At 43.0% G+C, this 14,837-nt stretch overlaps 2 protein-coding genes across 4 annotated transcripts; one reads left to right on the plus strand and one right to left on the minus strand.

Annotated features, from left to right (window-relative positions):
* Positions 1-1,805: 1,805 nt before the first annotated feature.
* On the plus strand, positions 1,806-4,943 carry ptger4b (prostaglandin E receptor 4 (subtype EP4) b). Its single transcript, XM_029169782.3, has 2 exons — positions 1,806-2,823; positions 3,485-4,943. Exons 1-2 carry the CDS (start codon positions 2,050-2,052, stop codon positions 4,016-4,018), a joined length of 1,308 nt encoding a protein of 435 aa, XP_029025615.1. The 5' UTR covers positions 1,806-2,049; the 3' UTR covers positions 4,019-4,943.
* Positions 4,944-6,167: 1,224 nt separating this feature from the next.
* On the minus strand, positions 6,168-14,686 carry ttc33 (tetratricopeptide repeat domain 33). 3 transcript variants are annotated; one of them, XM_029169694.3, is made up of 5 exons: positions 14,540-14,686; positions 13,907-14,184; positions 11,461-11,542; positions 9,414-9,545; positions 6,168-7,971 (listed from the first exon to the last, which is right to left on the minus strand). In XM_029169694.3, the coding sequence occupies exons 2-5, from the start codon at positions 14,146-14,148 to the stop codon at positions 7,597-7,599; spliced, it is 831 nt and encodes a 276-aa protein (XP_029025527.1). In that variant the 5' UTR covers positions 14,149-14,184; positions 14,540-14,686; the 3' UTR covers positions 6,168-7,596. The 3 variants fall into 3 exon arrangements, with proteins under 3 accessions (XP_029025527.1, XP_029025526.1, XP_029025528.1); XM_029169693.3 differs by having other exon boundaries at positions 14,504-14,660; XM_029169695.2 differs by lacking the exon at positions 14,540-14,686 and adding an exon at positions 14,377-14,490.
* Between the last annotated feature and the right edge of the window lie 151 nt (positions 14,687-14,837).

The following is a 14,837-nucleotide window of genomic DNA, read 5'->3' on the forward strand; positions in this document are numbered from 1 at the left end:
ATCAGACGCACGCAAATGTCACAATCAGAATATGATTCAACATTAAAAGGTCTCAGTCATCTCTCTATTAAAAACAGAGAAGTCACTGCACGCGCTCATGAGCACGTTCGGGCCTCGTCACCGCGTCCACAAACACGAGCGGAAACTTTGCCTGTCAAAGAAAAACATGCACACACAAATGCAGCAACGCATGGGGTCGAAGTAGAGCGAGCGGTGATGGGGATGGAAATGTGGTGGTGTGGTCTGAAGAGGAAACAGAACCATGGCCACATAAGAAGCGTGTGTACATGTTTAATGCCATTGTTTTGCTGGGCTGAGACCAGTCAACACGGTAAATGGGCCCATAATGATGTACTGGAGATACTGGTGCATCCCTCTGTAATCAATCCCTAGTGCATCATATAATAATAATCAGCAATTTATCCTCGATAATCAGTTCAGATCTGTGAATATTTCATTCTCTGCTCTTTCTGTTGGTGAAGTGATTTTGACTGGCGTTCGCTCTTTCTTATCTCTGCTGCAGAGGTGAAAACACACTAATATTTGTAGCCACGCAGCGAAGGGGAAACTGAGGAACATCTCGCTCTTCTAGCGAAAACCTCACCAAAGGGTCACAGGAAGCGGTACCTGCGTGAGTCTCCAACCGCCACAGTTCGCTCCACCGCGTTGTGGCGGCGCACAAACACTAACATCCTGCGCTACAACATTGTGTTTACGGACGATGCACGACAGCGCTGACGCGTTAGTCACTGTTTGAGTCGCACCATCAACTTCCTGCGTCCTAACAAACATCTGCTCCAGCTGTTGTGGCCAGAGGCGGTTTGATTCCTTTTCAATAGAAACAGAACGAAGGCAGTGAGATATCAGATACAAAATACAGTTGCAGAATAACATTATTTTTATGGGAGGGTTTTGTGCATCACTGAGTTGAACTCCTCTGACAGGGAGTGAGAACAGTAGGTGAACTTTCCAGTGACTCAGTGGAGCATGTGAACTGTGGTTAGAAGTGTTATCAAACATTATGCACATGAGGTGTTTGTGACCTTTACGACCTTCACGAGCTTAGAGCTCAGTGAAAGTAACGCAAGTAACAAGTTGAGTTTTAAACGAGAAGTCAGAGCAATGATTATGTCATAAAGTGTTCTCAGTCGTGGCCTCTTTTTTGAAAAATAATGTAAATATTTTCAGTTTTTAAGTCGAAGCTGTTAGAAAGTTGATATTTCTACTATACGTTTATATAACGGAGGGCGCTGGAGTCAAATTAGATTGTACAGGAGATGCTTCTTATGTTTTGCTGCCTTCGTTGATTTTAAATATGACACCAAAATCTGAGACAAACAATGTCTTAGATTTAAAATGATCTGGAAAGAAGCTTGGTTTAATTTCAACCAATAGAAGTGTGTTTAATTAATGTAAATTGAGTCTGATGATTTTTGCAGACTAGTGCATTGTAGTGTTCAGTCACACAAGCTGAAATATGAAATATTTTTATATTAGAAAAGAATTACCTCCCATTTCAGAACGTTAGGTTACACACATCTCTATATTTATATAAAATATGTCGCAATAGGTTCTACATTCCATGTAATTTAGATGCGAGGTTACATCAGAGGGGACGAGGGTGAACTCAGTGCTGATGAGGAACTGAAGCTCGGGCGATAACCTCAAGCACGCAGCGCTTTCTACATATATATTATATATAGTATATATGTAACATCATTCTCCGGCTGTCTGGCTGCGCGCACAGCTCACTGGCTGCGAGTAACGCGGAGGAGGAGCCGCCGCCGGTGGCGCAAGATGAAACTTCCCTGTCAGCTACAAGTGTGATAACAACGCGAGGCGCAGCTCTCCGCCTCGGAGCAGCCGCCGCATCTGTCTCCCGCAGTTTCCCTTTGGCGCACAACTCGGCGGAATATGCGCATAATACCTCTGCGCGTGAAAGCCAAACTTGGAGACGATGGATTTGATTATTGTCGGAGACACCGGGTAGAGCGCAGTTTGGGACAGTGACGCGACTTCGGGGGGCGCGAGGCGCAGCTCGGCTTCGGGATGAACAGCACTGTGATAACGCGTCCGCCGCCCACCATCCCCTCGATTATGTTCATTTTCGGGGTGGTGGGGAACGTCATCGCCATCGTGGTGCTGCGGATTTCACGGAAGGAGCAGAAGGAGTCGACTTTCTACACGCTCGTGTGCGGCCTGGCGGTCACGGACCTCCTGGGCACCATGCTCGCCAGCCCCGTGACCATCGCCACCTACGTGAAGGGCGCGTGGCCGGGCGGCGAGCCGCTGTGCCAGTACTCGGGCTTCATCCTGCTCTTCTTCTTCTTGGTCCAGCTCAGCATCGTCTTCGCGATGTCCGTGGAAAGATACCTGGCCATAAACCACGCGTACTTCTACAACGACTATATCAACCAGAGACTGGCCGCGCTGACTCTCCTGGTCATTTACGTGTCCAACATCGTGTTTTGCGCGCTGCCCGGCGTGGGTCTGGGGCACGTGACGCTCCAGAAGCCGGGCACCTGGTGCTTCATAGACTGGCACAACAACCACACTACAGTCATGACCTTCAACCTGATGTACGCCGGCGTGAACTCCGTCGTCGTGCTGGCCACGGTCGCGTGCAACGTGATGGTGTGCGGGGCTCTCATCCTCATGCACAAGCGCTACATCCGCCGCACGTCCCTGGGCACCGGGCAGCGGCGCATCGCGGAGCTGCGGCGCAGACGCAGTTTCGGGCGACTGGCCGGAGCTGAGATCCAGATGGTGATCGTGCTGATCGCGACGTCCGCCGTGGTCCTCATCTGCTCTATACCTTTAGTGGTGAGTACGGGGGCGATTCAAGTTTGCGCAGATTGTGTGCGCAAAAGACGCAAATATGAAATGCGAGTAAAAATAATGTAATCATTAAAAAATGTAAACGCACACATCAAATCCAGTGTTATGCAGTCATATTACCCGCAGATCATAATAAAGACAGCACATGAACTTTGTGTTCCAGGTTTTGATAGTTGCGGTCAAATGACGCACTTCTCTGAGCCACAGACGCGTTCGTTCATGCTGCCGATCATTTCAGCAGCTTATACTGTTAAAAAAAGACTCAATTTTAGCGCAGTATGAAACAACGTGGCTCACTGCTAATTAGAGCCAACTCACCAACACCCCAGCGCGTCTTAATGTCTTAATCACAAAGTGCCTTAAATGTCCCAACATGCTTCTAAATGGGGAAACAAAATGCACTCCTGGCTTTGTTTATATTGCAACGTTAATGCGAAACACTCTGGAGGCAAAGTTGATGGAATCCCACAGCTAAAGACTCATTCACATGAAATTCCCCCACTCCGATGAAGCATTTGTGAGACAGACAGTCTGATGAATGCCAAATGCAGATTCTTGTGCGTCTTTCTTTGTGAAACGATAACTGAGGCCCCGGGAAACTCGTGACGAATGGCCACCAATGCTCGTGTCTCTCCTCTGCCCACAGCTGAGGATTTTTGTCAACCAGCTGTACCAAAACCAGAAAGAAGAACCACTGGGGCTGAACAAAGACCTGCTGGCCATCCGCATGGCCTCCATCAACCCCATCCTGGACCCCTGGATCTACATCCTGCTCAGAAAGACGGTGGTCCTCAAACTGATGGAGAAGATAAAGTGCCTCTTCTGCAAAATGGGCGGCGGGCGGCGGAGCGGCCACCTCTGCTCCTCCATCATCTCCCAGGACTCGCCCTCGCTCATGTCGCACGAGCTCCGGGAAATGGTGTGCACTTCGCAGACCTTCCTGTACTCGGCCGGGAGGAGCCCCGAGAGGCCGGGGTCGCCTCGGGCCGCGGCCGCGCACGGCCGGACCTCGCAGGGGCCCCAGCACGTGGAGGGGCCCCGCAAGGGGCTTTCAGAGAGCGACGCGGAGGACGCAGCGCTAAACAGGCCATTGAGCGAGAGCTCAATGTGCCTGAAGGACCAGCCTCTACATGTGACGTTCCCAGACAAGGCTGCCAACATGCAGGAGAAATGCATATGACACGGACTGCGGACTATAGGGACAACAAAGCACTGGAAAGATGTGATATTAAAGGAAAAGCTTCTCGAGCATCGTTCCGTTTGTAGATATCGTAGGCGAGCAAACGACCGTCAGTGTATTTCGCCTCAGTCGCATCATTAAAGTCACAGATCGCACCCTTAAACATTTCCACACATCTACTGCGCACAACGCGCCACTTGTACTCGCACTTTGTCTCCGCTGCCACTAAAACCACTGCCGGGCTGTTCCTCTGCGTGTTGAAAAAAAACCCGCACAGCGACTGTAAATGTGAACAGTTTTCCGTCACGTTAACTTATTCTATGTATGGAATGTACGCGTGCTCTCGTCTTCTCCGTGAGAAGGTTTTAGATGAGTTGGAGCCATTTTTAATCTTGCACAAGGTGAATAAGGTCAGAGATGCTTTTATTTTGGTAAATGGAAATCACACTGTTCCCTGTATTTTGTTCAATAAAGGCAGCTATACTGTGGTTGTCATGTTGCCTCCCAAAGGGACGTGTTGATGCAGAACTGTGCTGCTTTGGCCCCATTTACTCTGTATGTGAACTAAAGGGCTGGTATCGTGGAAAACCATGATTAGAGGAATGGAGAAGAAATTAAAGTGAATTAAAAATTATTAGAAATTAAAGTTATCCTGTGTATAGCAGAGAATAAATGGCTGTTTGAAACTTCATTCACTTGGTTTAAATACATATGAATGATGCACATTTTATGACAATCGTTCCATTAAGAGTCTAAGAATCTAAGATGTTTAGAAAAAAAAAATCAGGGAAGTAGAAACATGTTTTGGTTCCATGATACCAGCTTTTTGATTCAACTTCTTTTTATTTTACCTTGTTGTAATGTGTGATGACTATTATCTAATCCAACATTTTAGGTAACAAAGTGGAATAAAAAGTGAAGATTATCCTCCGTCTGACACATTTTTGCCTGCTTTTTTTCTTTTCTCACACTGGACGATTTAACAGACCTAACTTGGTTTAACAAGGCATTTAAAAAAACAAAAAAAACAAGGCATTTATGATACTTGTAGCTATATATATTGATTCAGAGTTTAGATGCCGATGCCTTTGTGTAGAAACTAATGGTTTTAAATTCACTTAATCTAAAACCTATACAGAAGCACCAGCTACAATGCTGCCCCTATGTACTGTAACAATGTTAATGATGAATTGAACTCAACGTTATTCATCCAAACAATAAATCTCACCTAAGAATAGCTGCATTGCTTATAAAGAAAACACTCATCACTTAACTGTACAAAACCTCTGTTGCAAACATGTCACCGGCAGCATCGTTTATCTGCCAAGAAGCACGTCATCTTCTTCATCTCCTGCCCACTGATGCTTAAAACACGCTTCCAACAAATATCCAGATCAGACACCTGCCAGAGACGGCTTCTGCAGCCCAGGAATTCCAGGTCCAGTTTGGATGGGCTCCAGAGGCTTCCGGGAGTAAAGACTCCGAGAACAATAAGCTGTTAACCTGCGACCCATACGCCCGAAAATCTCTCTTGGGAGGTTGGAAATTGTGATTGACAAAACAGACAGGCCTTAATAGAGGAAAAATATTATTCTTGGAAATTCCCCTTAACTCCCGTCATCAGCTGGCACCAACGACACACTACTGTATGTGACAGGCTGTTTTAGAGATTAAAACACATTAAACCACGACGAGCCTGTGAAAACAGCCGGTTACTGAAAAACAGAAAGTGTTCAGGACAATGCAGGAAATCTTTTAAAACACACTGGGAGCTTTGCATATAGACAATGGGGACGTGTCCCTGCTAATAGTGTGTAGAGCTCTATGCCAGATTTCGAGTGCTGGAGGACCTGACACCGTACACCGAGCTGCTCTGGTTTCCTCTTTAACCGTTTACATGCATCACTATCTGTCTTCTTCCATTGTTTACTTCTTCCTCTCTGCAACTTTCTACAGGTATAGTTATATATCTACCATAAAGCAGGCATGTTGGTCTAAGCTAGAGTGCTTGGTAAAAACATAGTGTGTTTGGTGAATCAGTGCATCCAGTGCTGCAGTCTCACTGAAAGAGTAGGAAATTCAGATTTTGAGCTCCAATTGTTTCACAACTCATCCCACATGCAAACGATCAACACGCCTGACCACAGTAAACATTTTATATACGCAGACTTTAATTGGACTCATTGAACAACAAAAGGACAAAAGCAAATGTCTAGTTTTAATCATCCACACATAAGAATCCAATTTCTGTGATGCCCTTAGATTTGTTTTCAATCAAGCATTAACGGAGAAACCGTTGTTGGACAAACCTCCCAGATGTGTATTTAACCTAAAATCACTTGACACGCCTTGTTTGTACACGTTACCTCCTTTTAGCTTATTATGCAACTTCTAAAAACAACAGCTGCTCCAGAAATGATTTGGGCGTGCAAAAAGACGAGGGTGTGACTACTTATGTAATCAAGACTTTTTGTTTTCTATTTGTACTTCAATTGCGATCAATTAGATCAATTAGTACAGATCTGCTGTCTTTGTCACATAGACTTAAGGTAACTATGATTAAGCTGTACAACCAATGTAAGTTATGTTTCTATGTACATGAGTAATCCTGTTTGCTTTACTCCTTCTAGTGATCAGCTGCTCTGATAAGCTTCATTTTGTCATATCTAATTTGCACAAAGTTCATCCAGAGCATTAACTACCCAGAGACCTCACTTTTATAGAGTGAACTGTTTCTATATTCACACACTGCTCTAAAAAACTGAGAAGCACTAATTGCTCTTATCTTTTCCAAATTAATCATTTTCGAGAATAATTAGCAAAAAGCCCACAAATAAAAGAAAGCTGCAACAACTTCACAATTAAGTTATAGCAAAAGCAAAACTCAATCTGAACATTTTTTTTACTTCTAGATGAAAAGATTCTGGTAAAAGTGTCACCATTCAACTGTTTTTAGTGAAGCGATCACTGAGCACAGATGTGTTTTTGGGTTTAACTGGAAGCAATTACACGCTGCATCCTCAGCTGACACAGTGCTAAGTGTTCTTTGTTTTGCGTCATTAATGTTCCTAGCTACTACAGCCGAATTATGTGGCCTGATCTGCAAACACACATTTGTTCCAGAGCCATTCCATGTACCGTAGCTTCAAAACGCTTCACACTTGTAATTTGTGGTTTAACTGCACTTACACAAGATAATGGTTGTGGAAATTTTAGCTGCTGGGACAGAGACAAATTTCGTGTGTTTCAGAATTTTGCATGTTTATTTTCAAAGTATATCATTATTTTATACCATGAATTTAGAATTTCAGATTTTAAATTAATCCTGGAATATTTTAAGCTGTGACACACATTTATCAATAAGTGATTTAGGTGTATCATTAAAACACCTGATACCTGCTGTTTCCTTTTAATATTCTTGTTTTCTTGACGTTCTTGTTTTCTCTGTTTATTGTGATATAACCACAGAGTGTAGTATAGTTATTAGATGAAACATTTACAAACAGCGGTTTTACAAACAGTTACATACAGTTCAGTCCAAACGAGTCCAGGACAAAGTGATTCAAGGTGACACCAGTTCAAAGTCCTCTTGCTTTGATAAACTGTTCCTGGGATGGCGTTGCTGCTTCCTCAGATCCCCCCTCTCCACTGACTACAGTCTTAAGGTTCCCCTCCGTGTCCATGACCACAGTGGTCTTTTTCAGCTCCTCATAATGTGTCTGCCGCTCGGCGACAGCCACGCAGGCCGCCAGCACCTCGTCAGATTCAAAATCGTAGTCCTGCTCGAGCTCTGGGGCATGAAGGATCTGCTCTTTGGTCTCTTCCTCCTGCCGAGTCTTCTCTTTGGTTGCCACCTGCTGCTTCTGTAGCCTCCAAGCCCACTCCAGGTCTTCCTGCCACAGAACGCGCTCTGATGGGCGGAGGTGGATCGCAACCTGGAAAGACCTCACAGCCTGTAGGGACAGTACTTAGTGAGCTTTTAGCATTTCACTTGTGCTGTTGCTGGGTTTAGTGCATCCATTTATACAATGGCAGGAAGTTCACAGTATAATCACTTTGATACATATCACTGAAAGAAGGATGATTGATGAGGCTTTCTTTAACTCCTTAACAGCCTCCATGAGAAACAAGTGACACCACTGATTGTTTTTATGCCTTCATGAGACAAGAACATTTGCACCTGTTGCATCTGAGTGACTGAACCTTATCTTTTATAAAAAATCTAAGCCTGCCAGTGCAAGTGAATGCACCAGTGACCATAACAAAAACTTTCTCTGGTATTTTTGTTTTAATGAATTTCAATTGACTTTGCAACAAACAAACAACCAGGAGAACCTTTTACATGGAATTTGATTGATCTGTAACCTTTGCCAAATTAAACTGTCTGGTTCCTGAAGCAGCATATCAGCTTTCAAGTTTTTTTTTCAGTTCTTTCACAGAGAAATAAACAGCTGCTGAGAAATGAAGGTAATAATAATATTGGCAGGGTGACTGATGACAGAGCTGTCAGTGTCCGAGCTAATACAACAAAAACAAACTCTAATTAAGAAGTGATTGTTTGCCCTGTTTGGGTACTTTTCCATTTTCATTGACTTAGAGGAGTGGAAACTAGGACATGAAAAAAAATGGAAAAACCTGAACTCACCTTCGCACAAACAGGTACTACTCAAACATGCTGTTACAAAATCCTACAACTTGACTGAACAAGCCTAGATAAAAATAGATGTGCTCCTTCTTTTCAGCGGCTTCATTATAGAAGGAGGCGTGTCTATATTAGGTTTAGTTAAAGCTCAAGTAACTTTCAACACGTCCCATTGTTGTTATTGATGCTGTAGGACAGGTCTCCGGCTTGAGGACGTGTACGAGCGACACACATTTGACTTGTTTGCTTGGCTCTGATCGGGTGAACAGTGCAACTGTGATACAGGTGCCAGCGTGTTCTGGGGTAATTTAAGCGGTCGTCCAAGCCCCAGGCGCCTGGGTGTGCTTTGAAAGAGGCACTTCATCAAGGGGCAAGGAGTTTGCGAGAGGTAGTAAACAGAAACCAATGCCGTTCCTTCGACGGCTCTGAAACAATCTAAGGAGTTGCAGGTAGATCAAAACACCTACAGCTACACAGTGAATGCCTATTAGTAGCCATGCAGAAGCTTGCCTTGTGGTGCATTAGCACATGCACATGATGCTTTTTTCAGATCAGACTTATTTGAATCACTGCAGGGCATGAGCTGGGCAACCCCAAGACGTCACATCCAATTAGTACAAAATGTTACGCTTTGTTCAGGTTGTGCTGCGTCTTCCAGTCGTGCCTCCTAACAAATTCCCCCACCCACTGCTCGCGATGGTTCTGTGAGCATGCCACATACTAACTCCAGAACGGAGTCCCAACCATACTCACCAGATCCACCTCTCCCAGGTTGAGTTGGGCCCGGCCCAGAGTCTGCCAACCCTCCCACCACAGGGGGCGGAACTTCACAGCCATCTCTGCTGCCTTCACAGCTGGGAACACTTCATGCAAAATGGTCAGTACCTGTGGAGACACCAATGTAACACAGACCTCCATGTTAGCAAGGATTAATATGCCTTTCCTAATGCAGACTGTGACTCCTACTGACATTACAGAAACCATGATTCAATAAGCAATTAACCTTATAATAACTGTTTTTTAATCGCGTTTGTTGCCTTAGTGATGTAACAATTAGATCATTAGACCACAACATACAGGACAGAACAAGAAAACACTGAAGTCATTTCCGTCTTCAACCTTGCGTAGTTTTATGAATCTTCTTTCGCTCAGACACTAAACCAATTAGTAGTGGTTAGTTGCTCCCTCACAGAAGGGCCTGGATTCTAATCCACCAGTCATCTAGACGTGGTGCTTTCTCTGTGGTGTTCGCATGTCTAGGTTTTCTCAAGGTGTCACCTACCTTTTCTAATGACAGCCAAGATACCTGAAAAGCTTTCTGTCGTAGGAACAAACAGTCGAGCTGACACTGCTGTACACGTTTCCATAAAGTTTGGCACTAAACACATTTGAGGGAACTATTTTTATGAAGAAGCCCACAGACTCGCTGTCCAATACAATCTCCTGTCCTCTTTATTTATTAACTCCTGAGCTGGACACTTCTAGTTTTCAGCTGCTGCATTTACCAAGCTGCCCATTTGTTGAGGCAGATGTGACCCTGGTTCTGCTGGCGTTTTTTTTCCCGTTGAAGGGAGTTTTACCCTCTCCACCTGACACCTAGTGTTTGCTCACATGGGATTCATTGCAGCTTTGCTTTGTGTACTTTCCCAACGTTAAATCCAGGTACATTTAAATGGACCACGGGTTCTTTGATGAGTTCTGATCCCAGACTCAACAGATCCCTGTTGAGTCCAGCTGTCTTTAGCTTCAGCAGAGAATTATTTGCTGCAGCTGCCTGGTTTAAGTGCTCATTCAAAGACTGGGGGGTTGGTCTGGTGCGACTGTGACGTGTGTGCACACCCTCTGTTAAGGTCATGTAGTGGCAGTTTTAATAATACAGTCAATACTCTTCCGAGCACAATAAAACTGCTGTGGCAGACACACAGTACATACAGACTGACAGAAGGCTGCACATATTGGGCACAAGCTGATTGGGTTAAAGGGAAAGAAAAGCTATAAACGGAAGTAAACGATCCGGATAACAATGGTCATCATCTGGGCCAGTAATGGGGATCTGATGAGTTCCACATAATGACTATGAATCACGTCAGCAATGACAACAAATACTTAAGTTGTGTCTACATGTGTATTCACGCATATTAAGGTAAAATCTAAACTAAACTTTGCGCTTGAATCATTTATTAGTCATAGCAGGGGAAAACCTTGTTATAGTGGTTTTCTCCAGGCCTGGTCCTCAAACAATTACCTTCTCGAATATCCCATAATGGGTAATATCGCATTAGGCATGTAATGTGAATAGTTACAGCTGGAAGGATAGACTTTATTGTGTTAGTGGCAGTAAATGGGGAGAACTGCATTCGTCCGACCTCCTCTGACTAAGAAGGACATATTTCGTTTCAAATAACATAAGCGGCAGCTGAAAGATAAAGAGCAAAAAGTGGTCAAACAAATATCCACCCAGAAGCAAAGGAACTGAAAACTAGAGAGGGAAATGAAGCTTGAGTAACGACAAAGCTGCTGGAAACATGCAGCAGACTTTTAGGGGTGTCATCAGTGTGCTGATATCACTTATCTGACTTACATACCACAGTGGCAGCTGCAAGAGGATGTAGGTGACCATGCTGGCTGACAATCACATGCACATACAGTACAAAAGCAGCAGCACAGGGTCCAGTATGTTGTGGCAAAAGACATGATATTGTATTGTATTGATTGACATAAAAAATAATTACACTTATTTATTTTCCTGCACCAGATACAAAAAGCAGGAACAAACCATGCAATATAATAGATAATCTACCTGAGACTTCATCTCATACAGTAGTGGATTGTCTGGAGTCAGATGAATGGCCTCATCCCACTTCTTAATGGCCTCCCAGTGCCTAAAGAAAACACACAATAGGATTCAATCAATAAACCTAATAAAGATGTAGGACTGATGAATGATGCAAACCTGGCAACTACAGGGGAATAAAGCAGTGTTATCAATACTTAACATGAAGGCATGAGAATTAGTTATTGACAATAATGGTTATGGATTAAATGTATTCTGAGCTTTAATGCCCAACACAGACATGGTTTACTAGACTAAGGGTAAAGCAATTCCCAAGCCTGACTGTCAATACATATGACAATAAATTATCTAAATACTGTAACTGAATACAACTTCTCCAAAGCTGAGGCTCTTTTATGGCTGCACAGGCTTTACAAGACTGCAACAGGTTAAGTAAACACACGCAAATCCTGTTAAATGAAAAGACAGTTTATAAATCAAACTCTCCACAGAGAAGCTATGAAGTAATGTAGTTCAAGTCTAATCTGAGCTTACACAACAACAATATGTGTTTCAACCTCATTTTCAGCTCTTTAAAGAAAACGGTCAACAGGTTTTGCATAAGCATAGTTAAATGCTGCCGCTATTGTCGTTTGGAGATGTTCACTGAACACACTGAACTGAACATGTTCATGTTCACGCTAACCTTCTGGTCCTCAAGTCAATATTGACTTTAGAATCATTTAACGATCAAGACAAAGGTTTGGAAAGTTTCAGGTGAAGGTCTAATGTAGGTCTGACAATGCCTCAGCTTCGTGAACGTCTTTGTCAACTTTAAGGAGACGGACATCCGCCTCAACGCAGCAACATTAATAGACTATGAAATCCACACAAGAGCATTCACTTTGCTTTTTTGTAATGTGAATTGGACCAAAGCCAGAACAAGGATGAAGCCTGAGAATATACCCTGCACCACAAGTTTGTTGCAGTCAGGCAGAGGAGTGAGGAAATGGAACTTGAGCAGTGTTGAAATCAAAGCAAGAGATGAGGCAAAGAAGAAATCATGCCAAAATTAGGCAATAAGTAAAACACAGGTTTAGCAGCTAAAATGCTTATTCTGCTGTTATAACACGTCTATTTAATATGTAAGTTAAACAATTTCAAAATCATGATTTGAGTACATATCAAACTTGATTTAACAAACAGAAGACAATTATAAAAAAACCTAACAGCACGTTTCCCAGTTAAGAAAGCAGACACAATGACTATTTCACACACTGCTTTTTAGAAAAAGGAAGTAATACATGATTTGATGACAACACTAAACCAGTAAAACTGCCAGACTAAAGCCGGACCACATCTTTCAAACTAAGCTGGACAGCAATAAGTGTGTATGGGTAGTATTAAAATGATGACCTGACTAACGGACTTTAAAAACTCCCACACACTCCCACACATAACTACTAATGCAAAAAGAGTCACCAATACTTGGTTGTACAGGAACTTGACATGTTTCCAAAACAACTACAGTATGTTTTTTTTTTCAGGTTTGGAGCATTTCACATTAGTTTCCAAGTGAAGGTCAAAACTGTCATAGGTTTTAAATAGATAGTGGTTCGGAATAAACTTGTGGTAACAAATGCATATGCAATCAATACAGCAAACTGCTCTCAACATTTCTGCTTATTACCTGATGACTAGTATTTTGATTTACTTTATCCTGTGAAGTACATAAATAAAACTGTCACCAAGCCCAGTCATGCGACAATGACTCAGCTCTAACGTAAAGTTATAAATTGACACTATCCAAGGTCAAATAAGCTAAATATTAACTGTGGCTGCTAAAATGGTAATTTTAAAAATGGTAATTGTGTGGACACAGGTCACTGTATTTAACAGTGACTTGTGGCCCAGATAAATTTACAAACTGTGCCTGTTTATCTTAATAGACAGATCCACTTTCTACATGCAGCAACTGCAAAATTACAAGCACTTACAGGTAAGATTACATCTTCTGGACTCAAAAGACCATTTTTGAGGTATCATCAATCATATAATATCAGCAGGTCCTGAAGCTTATTTTGTTTCCTATCTTCTTAATCATCAAGATATCTATCGCTCATGTCTTCACATCACCACCTCAGTGAAAACCTTTGAATAAATTGCTCTCTAATGTGATTACTTTCCAACACAACATTAATCATCAAATTAAAGGCCAGAGGATCGGTTGCCTCTGGAATTCAGTGATTATTACTGATAAGACAGTCAAGTCTTACGTGTTATAATTGTCTGTGTGCTGTACAATGGCGCCCTCCTCTGGAGAATTTCTAATGGCACGCAACACTGGTAGGGTCCTATCTCTATGCATATCCACTATACTGTTTACATTGGTCAGTATAGGCACAACCTTGAAAAGAATAGAATAATTATGTGTTCCAGCTCTTCACGGGTAAAACTCCGATCCCATCCTCACCTGCCTTGCTCCGCCAGCAGCGCACCCTCATCCTTCAGCCTCCCGCTTTTCGCTGCGCAATCCTCCAGGAGGACCTGACGCCTTCGCTTGACGGCGTGCAGCCAGTCCACCCCTTCTCCTCCACCACCACCATCACCTCCACCTTCCGTCGATTTCGTCCTCTCCTCCTCAGCCTCAAACTGCTGCACCGCTGACTTTGACACCTTCTCGCCAGCCTTCCTCTTCCAGCCAAATGAAGCCATGACGGCCGGTGCGGGCGAACTATGTCTGGCTCTCACCTTTATTTTGAAAAATCGGAACAAGCCGCGTTAGGTTATTCAAGCTATAAGCGACAGTTGTATCATATTAAGGGCAGAAGACACATCTGGTTATTCAACAACAACTAAAACTGTAGTTCACGTTGCAGAACAAAAACATTATTACGAAGCTAGTAAGCTAATGTTAGCTATGGTAACTCAGCTGTTACCTACTTAGAATTTGGTCAAAGCACGGACATTATAATATATTAATCACTATTACAGTGAGTTACACCTTAGTTTACAGCAGTATGTTTGAAATGTTATTTTAATACAATAAAAATAAAATGCAAATACAGACGTAAACAGCGTTGCAAGAACAGTAGTCCAAACTAACGTTAGCTAATAGTTAGCCATAATGTTGACCCCTCATGCTGCATTCACGTCGAACATTTAAATCGTATATACGTGCCGCTGGACGAGAAACACTCGTCCGCTAGTTAAACGCATCCCCGTCTATCGTTATACTTTAGAACATGAAATAGTACAGATTTCTGTCTGAGACCAAAGGACATAGATAGGGAAGAGTCAAAAAACGGAATTCTCAAATAGAACATGATAATTTTTAAATTTTTCAATCTACTGATAGTCCCTGAATGTACCATGACCTGGAAGCACTACTAATGTTTACGTTG

Source organism: Betta splendens, chromosome 12 (genome assembly GCF_900634795.4).
Source record: "Betta splendens chromosome 12, fBetSpl5.4, whole genome shotgun sequence".
NCBI classification, from domain to species: domain Eukaryota; kingdom Metazoa; phylum Chordata; class Actinopteri; order Anabantiformes; family Osphronemidae; genus Betta; species Betta splendens.

Bases quoted from the DNA above. Each gene is read 5' to 3' on its own strand.
- ttc33 (XM_029169694.3), bottom strand. From the start codon at position 14,148: ATGGCTTCATTTGGCTGGAAGAGGAAGGCTGGCGAGAAGGTGTCAAAG. The intron at 11,543-13,906 runs GTGAGGATGGGA...TGTTTTCTTTAG, and splicing joins CTGCTGGCGGAGCAAGGCAG to GCACTGGGAGGCCATTAAGA. The intron at 7,972-9,413 runs GTGAGTATGGTT...CTGTCCCTACAG, and splicing joins ACCTGGGAGAGGTGGATCTG to GCTGTGAGGTCTTTCCAGGT.
- ptger4b (XM_029169782.3), top strand. From the start codon at position 2,050: ATGAACAGCACTGTGATAACGCGTCCGCCGCCCACCATCCCCTCGATT. The intron at 2,824-3,484 runs GTGAGTACGGGG...CTCTGCCCACAG, and splicing joins TCTGCTCTATACCTTTAGTG to CTGAGGATTTTTGTCAACCA.